Source organism: Myotis brandtii, unplaced genomic scaffold, assembly GCF_000412655.1.
Source record: "Myotis brandtii unplaced genomic scaffold, ASM41265v1 scaffold254, whole genome shotgun sequence".
Taxonomy (NCBI): domain Eukaryota; kingdom Metazoa; phylum Chordata; class Mammalia; order Chiroptera; family Vespertilionidae; genus Myotis; species Myotis brandtii.
This window is the reverse complement of record NW_005359634.1, coordinates 553,732-560,617: the sequence shown is the minus strand read 5'-3', so window position 1 is coordinate 560,617 and position 6,886 is coordinate 553,732. Positions and strand designations below refer to the sequence as shown.

Below are 6,886 nucleotides of genomic sequence, written 5' to 3'. Positions count from 1 at the left end.
GGGGGGGGGGGGCAGATTTGAGAACCGTGGCACTGTTCTCTGGTTCCCTATGGTCAGAAGCCATGGATGCATCTCTGCTGCTGCTACTGGGCTCCGCCACAATCAAGGGAGGGAGCCAGGTTTTCGGGCACCAATGCTGCTTCTGCCTCTTATCCTCCCTGGAGGCTGGACCCCAACTCCTCCACCTCTACATTAGCTGGAGCTGCTGGCTTAGCCCCAATGGCAGGGGACCGAGTCTACAGGCACTGTCCCTGCCCTTCTCCCCATCCTGCCTCCCCAGTAAACTGATGTGTGGGTCTCGTGGGTGTGCTAGTGTGTGGAGCAGAGAAACCTTTGTTGGGTTACAGATGTCCAAACAGGTGTAGATTTCAGAGGAAATACAAAGGGGTCTTCTCCACTGTGGTGCTGGCTGTATTTTTTTTTAATCCTCACCCGAGGATATTTTCCCATTAATTTTTAGAGTGTAAGAGAGAGGGAAAGACAGAAATATCCATGAGAGAAGCACATCGATTGGTTGCCTCCTGCAAGGGACCCAACCAGGGCCTGAGCCAGGGAGGGAGGAGCCTGCAACCGAGGTATGTGCCTCTGACTGGAATCAAACCCGGGACCCTTCAGTCCGCAGGCTGTCACTCGAGCCACTAAGCCAAACCGGCTAGGGCACTATGATTTTTTAAAAATCTATCTGAGGATGAGGATATGTTTTTATTGATTTTTTTTTTTTTTTTTTAAAGAGAAACACCAGTGTGAGAAACACCAATCGGTTGCTTCCAGCCCCAACTGGAGATTGAACCTTCAATCTAGGTATGTGCATTGACTGGGAATTGAACCCACAACCTTTGGTGCACAGGACAACATTCCTACCAACCTAGCCACCTGGCCACGTCTGAGATTCTTGAGCATAAATTTTATGTTTATTATTTAAAATATATTTTTATTGATTTCAGAGAGGGAGTGCGAGAGAAATATTGATGATGAGAATTATTGATCGGCTGCCTCCTGCTGGAGATTGAGCCCACAACCCGGGCATGTGCCCTGACCTCGGTTCAAACTCTGACTTCCTGGTTCATAGGTCAGTGCTCAACCACTGAGCGACACTGGTCGGGCTAAGTGTGTGTTATTGAGCCATATCCTATAAAGAATCAGGAGGCTGCATGATATCCCAAGTTCTTTATTTTAGCTGAAATTTATATATCTGACTTTCCGAAGGAAGTGCCCTTAAAGGAATGTTTAAAGTTCCTAGTCAAACATTTGAATTTTCACCTAAGAATCATCACAAGATAGGGGGTTAGTTTTCCATTGTGGGGAACAGAGACACACTCAGATTTCTTCAGGCTTCCCGGGGCTTTGTCCTAAGGATCCGTGTTCGTGGGAATGGAGACAAACCTGTGAGGGCTGCTGGGAGCCAGCCCTACGGTCTGGCCATTCTAAGGTGCAGCTGCTCATTCCTCCCACTCATCTGGCTTTTCTTGTCTCTTCACCTTGCATTTCTGCTTAAAAAGGCAGCATAAAGTAGTTTTGAAAAGTTTTTATAGCTAGACAGACCTGGGTTTGGGTTTTTGTCATTTATTAGCTGGAGCTCCTTAGGCAAGTTACCTAATCTTTTAAGTGGCTTCCTAACCTGTAAAATTTGTTTCTTAAGAGTAATGTATTGATACATAGTTAAGTGCCAAACGAATGGCCTAATTCATTTACTTGTAATATTTTGTAAAAATGGTTCAGGGACATAGCTGTCCTACATGACATCCTAATTTGAGCTCCAGGTACCAACAACCCTCTGTCCAAGTTTCCTGTTCAAATGCCTAAGGAGACTCTGATTAGACCAGCTTATCAAAGCTGTGTTCTTGGTCACCGACCAGTCTGAAGGTTACCAGGTATTCCTTTCCAGAAGGGAAGGGAAGGCAGAGGTTCAGATGCTGGGCAGTTTGCCTTCGAGTGGGTTAAGGAGTATTCAGATAACCTGACCCCCAAGATCAGTCTCATGTGTTCCCCTACCCATGTTGCTAACACCAACATTTCAGATGACTTCCCAACCAGGGTAGTTCTCACCCTTTAATAAAAAGCAAACCTGGCCATTAGGCAACAATAACAGCAGACTTTTCATAGCTCCAGTAAAAATCCTGTTAGGAAGAGTTTGGCCTTGCTCCCCAAATTAAGGCTTCTCCCGTTAGGAAGAGAGCAGTTATGAGGGACTGTCCTGTGGTAGCTGCTTGGTATGGAATGGGAGGCACCATTTGGTTTCCTTGTTATTTACCTTCCTGAGAATGTCTACATGACACTCATGTTCTCCTCCAACCTTCGGTGACTTCAGAAGGGGCCGGAGCACCTGCCAGAGGAGAAGTCTGAGAAGTTCCCACTGTGGGAACATTCAGGAAGTGGGTTAAGGACGACAGTCTCACAGGGAAACACACCATTTCTGGATCCTTCTTTAGTGATGCTATTTTTATTATCTGTTCTCAAGTGATTGCACTGGTACCAATAAAGAACTAGCCTGCTTACAAGATTGACAAGGAAGAACTAAAAAGAATTTTAAGAAAGAGGTTTAGTGGAGTAGCTCAGAATGTTGAATCTCTAAGACGAGAAGGGGAAAGGACACATGAATGGCTGAAAGCCCATGAGAAATAATTGTGACAACAGTCATTAAACCAAGCATCTCGCTCTGCCTGGCCATGCCAGAGCTGACTTTATTGGGTTAAAGCCTGAAAGTTTAAACTTCCATCAGCCAGATTCTAACCCAGAGACTGTCTATTTTTAGGTAAGTTACCAGGAGAATGGTTTTTCCAAAGTACTTGTTCTTGGTATTTGTTACCTTTTGATGTTTTACTTATCACTCACAGGAATTCACAAGAGGACAGGCTCTCTCTACAGAAGAGCCTGTGACCTGGGAGACAACTAGAACTAAAGACTAAGTCCTCCACCCTAAGCCTGTGCAGGTGCCAGAATTCAGTCTACTGGAAACCAGTGACCTCGTATAAAATGATGTAAGTTACAACTTATTTAGCATTCTACTAGAGTGTGTTCAAAATCATTATTTCATTTAATCTCAATTTTTTGAACTGAGCATTATTCCCATTTTAAAAACAGAGGTGTGGCTTGGCTGGGATCACATACTACGGATCATGTATAATCCAAGTCCAGTCTTCTCTGACTCAGACTGTGTGTGTGTGTGTGTGTGTAGTGAGCCCTGGACTAGTCAGAATTATAATAGACAAAACATTATTATATCAGTTACTTAACTTTAAAGCCTCAGCTATAAGATGCAGAATTAAACTATTTTTAAGATCATTCACATCTGTATTGTGTTGGAAGAGAGAACCAGAAACTGAAGGCGGTGGGCGCAGGCAAAAAAAGATTACAGCCGCCCAGAGGTGATGGGTGGGATGCTGAGGAAAGTCACCCAAGTGACTGCCCTGTTTTAATGCTGAAATCCCTTTGAGAGAAAAGTGAATGAGGGACAACATAATTTATTCTAAGAAATACATTACCACTTGAAAAACGTAGAAAGCAAATGACTCATAAGCTCCATGTGTAATATAAAAGAATCTTACCTATCATAAAAAAGAAAAAAATATATATATAGTCCATGGAAAAAGTTTTCTTTATTTCAAAACAGTAACTTCCTTCTATTGGAGCACTGGCAAAAATTCAATACTGATACAAATGTAAATTTCTTAGGTCAAAATATGTGTGTCAGGTGAACTTTATGAATTTCGTTTAAGGGCAGAATTTTTAAAGCATATGAAACAATTAGAAACAATGTACATCAACAGCAGTTCAAATTTAAGCTGAATAACCAAACCATGTAAATTATCTCAACTAATATTTGCTAACATCTAAAACATTGCACATATTTTCAATAACTTAAAAGTTAGGGTCTTATCTGCTCTTTTCATCTCCCACCCCATAGAGGAAATACAATTTTAAATACTATTTACTCATGGTAGGAGATTCTGGCATTAACTATAGCTGAGTTTAACAGAAATAATCATGAAGATTTATCAAGTATTTAAAAATGATCACTTGTAGCAATCCATTAGAAGCACTAGGTAAGAAAGACAGTTCTCCACTTTCTAATAATAGCTAAGTTTTACGACACATAATGTAATTCAACAGAACAGCATTCTGACTGATGATGAACACCTTATAAGACATGTTTTTGCCTATTCAGTGTTCCATTTTAAAGCTACTTATTTTACCAATGTTAAAAGTTTTAAATTCCATTATGCCAACAATTTCCAGAAGTACTAACTTAGTAACAAGTCATTTTTATGATGCCATTTATTAAACTGAAAGAAAAAGATGGAATATTCTGGGTTTTATTTGAAAAGAGATTTAATTTAATTCAATGCTTTGATTCCTCCCTATTTGCAAACTACCTTTTCTTCCTCAGAATGGATGGCAGTGAGCATTATCTAGAGTTCCTACTCGAACCCCATCTCCAAGAAAATGTGAGAGGAAATCTAAGATAAAAGTTCTGTTTGAGGTAAGAAGATTCCAATCTCATTCTAACAATATTTCATTCCAACAAACTGTCATGCCAGCTCTTCCGTCAATGAAAACAAATAGCAGCACCCTCATTATATAATTGTACATAGACTGCCTATATCCACATATATGCATATGGAACATTTGTACAGATAAATTAGTGTTAAGAGTTGAAAACGTCCATCTACAAATGTCCTTTCTTCATTCTGAAATCCATATGATGTTTTCAAAACTGGAAACCTAAACATCCTGACTATACACTAAAAACATATTACATCAGAATATAAGTATGTTCTGGAAAACTTCAGAACTGGCCTGATAGAGTGCCTTTGCTAGTGCTTAATCCTCTAGGTAGAGTTAAAAGGAGACTACTGAATGTTAAATTCAGGTATTTACTAAGCAGTGTTGATTTCTATTAGCCAAATGGGCCTAACAAACCAACAGCTGAACAGGTTTCTCAGGAATTTGAAACATTTTCAATTAAAGCCTTCATTTTTCCTGTAGACTTCAACATGTGTGGCCCAAACTGGAAAAGAAACAAAAAGTATAAATAAATATATTGGTTCATATAACAATAATGATATACCCCTTCCCAAACATAAATCAAAGGGCTGGTATGTTCTAAATTAAAAAAAAACACCAAGCAGTCAGATAATATTAAAACTTTTATGAATTGACAGGTCGTTAAAAACATATCAACAGAATGAAAGGCAAAGAGCTGACCAAATTGCTTCCTAGAAAAGTACAATCATCTTAGCAAGCTCTAGCTCAGTCCAATTCTACTTCTGTGAGTAAAAGAATTAAGTACTACAATGTTTTCTTTTCAATGTCTATGAAGACTTTCAAAGATGCTAGAATTTCTAAGATACCTGTCTCTCTGGACCAGATAAGCAGGTGTCCCCCAGGACAGTAACTTGAATAAAAGGAATGTACAGAGTAAGAATTGAGCAGATTTTATGGGAGCTTTTCTCCACCTATGACACATCCTGCAAGGCCCAGGTCAACTCCGCCTCTTCAGCAGACTTTCACAGGGCACCCGCCCTAAGAAAAAATGATCTTTCTTTACTTTGAATTTCTATATATCACAACACATACAGTGGGGTCTTGACTTACGAGTTTAATTCGTTCCGAGACCAAGCTCGTTAAGGAGCTCGTTAACTCAAATTACTCTATCAACTCAATGCAAAAAATCGGCCAAGAGACAGCTGGTATCTCAAAAAACTCATTAGTCGGGACACTCGTAAGTCAAGGCCCCACTGTAGTCCAAAGATATCAATTTTATTTAATAAATTTGACTTCATTATGCTTAAGTAGAAATAAACGCAGCATGAGAAATTTACCATTGGAGATGTTAAGCGGTGAAACCAGGGGGTAACTTTTATTCCTCCTTTATGCTCTCTGTAAGTAATCTGCTTGTATGTAAAGACTAAGTCCATCTGAATCTTGCAGAGGACACGGCTCACTAGCTTGTAAAATGTAGGTGCTCAGCAATGGCTCGAACGACTACCTATGTTGTACCAGGTGAGAAGCCTGACCTGATACTCACCAACACTGTTTCTGAAGTGGCCTCTGACGCAGACTTTGGAACTCCTTTTTCAGCCTCATCTTGGCTATCACTTCGGTACCGGTAAGCAAATTTCTTTTTCAGAGCCTCTGCTATAAGGGCAGCAGGGTCAGTAGCATCCACAGGTTTGGGCTTTGTATCTTGTTCTGACCTTGGAGAAGTGAGCAGAAACCAAGGGGACATGTCAGTATGCTGACAGCACTTCTCTAGCACCACAGGCACTCAGTGAAGACACTGCTAGCAGTGAGGTGTAACCTGAGATTTCAGGCCCAATTAATAGCCACTCAGTTCATCTCAAGAGCACTGATTATGTTCTTTAGGGCAAGGTATGGTTCCATCCTATTCCAGAAGCCTAGCGACTACCATAGTGGGTACACAACATGGCTTTACTGAGTGAATGGCTGACAATGAAGACTTTACTAAATGAAAGGGTTTTAAATGCAATGGGGGAAAAATGAAAAAGTAACCTGGAAATGTTCATTTTGCTAATTTCTTAGTTAACTGTGCATAGGAGCCACAAGGGCCCATCTTTTGTAAATTAAAAATTTGAACTATTCATAGTAGTCATAAAGCAAAATTCTCAAGAAGCCCAGTACCTGAACAAGACATTAAAGTGAAGGAAGCGAGAAAGAAGGTAAATGTGTCCTCACCTTTTTACTGACCGAAGTTTCACACTGTTCATATCTTTAAGGATCTCTAGCATGTTTGGCATAGCAGGTTTCTGTGGGCTGTGCTTATCCAACGTCTTTCCAGCACCGGCTTTTTTCTCTCTCCGCTCTCTGATCAGATCGACAGCAGATGTGTTCTGCTGGGGCGCTGGCGGAGGGAGGGGTGGCTGAG

General features: G+C 40.7%; 2 protein-coding genes across 2 annotated transcripts in view; one reads left to right on the top strand and one right to left on the bottom strand.

Annotated features, from left to right (window-relative positions):
- PDE7A (phosphodiesterase 7A) overlaps positions 1-4,720 on the top strand; it is a 108,803-nt gene extending 104,083 nt beyond the window's left edge. Inside the window, exons 15-16 of the transcript XR_001362429.1 lie at positions 2,835-2,978; positions 4,388-4,720. The gene's annotated coding sequence lies outside the window, so the exon portion shown is untranslated. The remainder of the gene's footprint in view (positions 1-2,834; positions 2,979-4,387) is intronic.
- MTFR1 (mitochondrial fission regulator 1) overlaps positions 3,367-6,886 on the bottom strand; it is a 60,234-nt gene continuing 56,714 nt past the window's right edge. The window contains exons 7-9 of the mRNA XM_014541010.1: positions 6,697-6,881; positions 6,029-6,197; positions 3,367-5,008 (exon numbers count right to left, since the gene is read on the bottom strand). Coding sequence (XP_014396496.1) covers positions 4,940-5,008; positions 6,029-6,197; positions 6,697-6,881 — 423 coding nt within the window. The 3' untranslated portion in view covers positions 3,367-4,939. The remainder of the gene's footprint in view (positions 5,009-6,028; positions 6,198-6,696; positions 6,882-6,886) is intronic.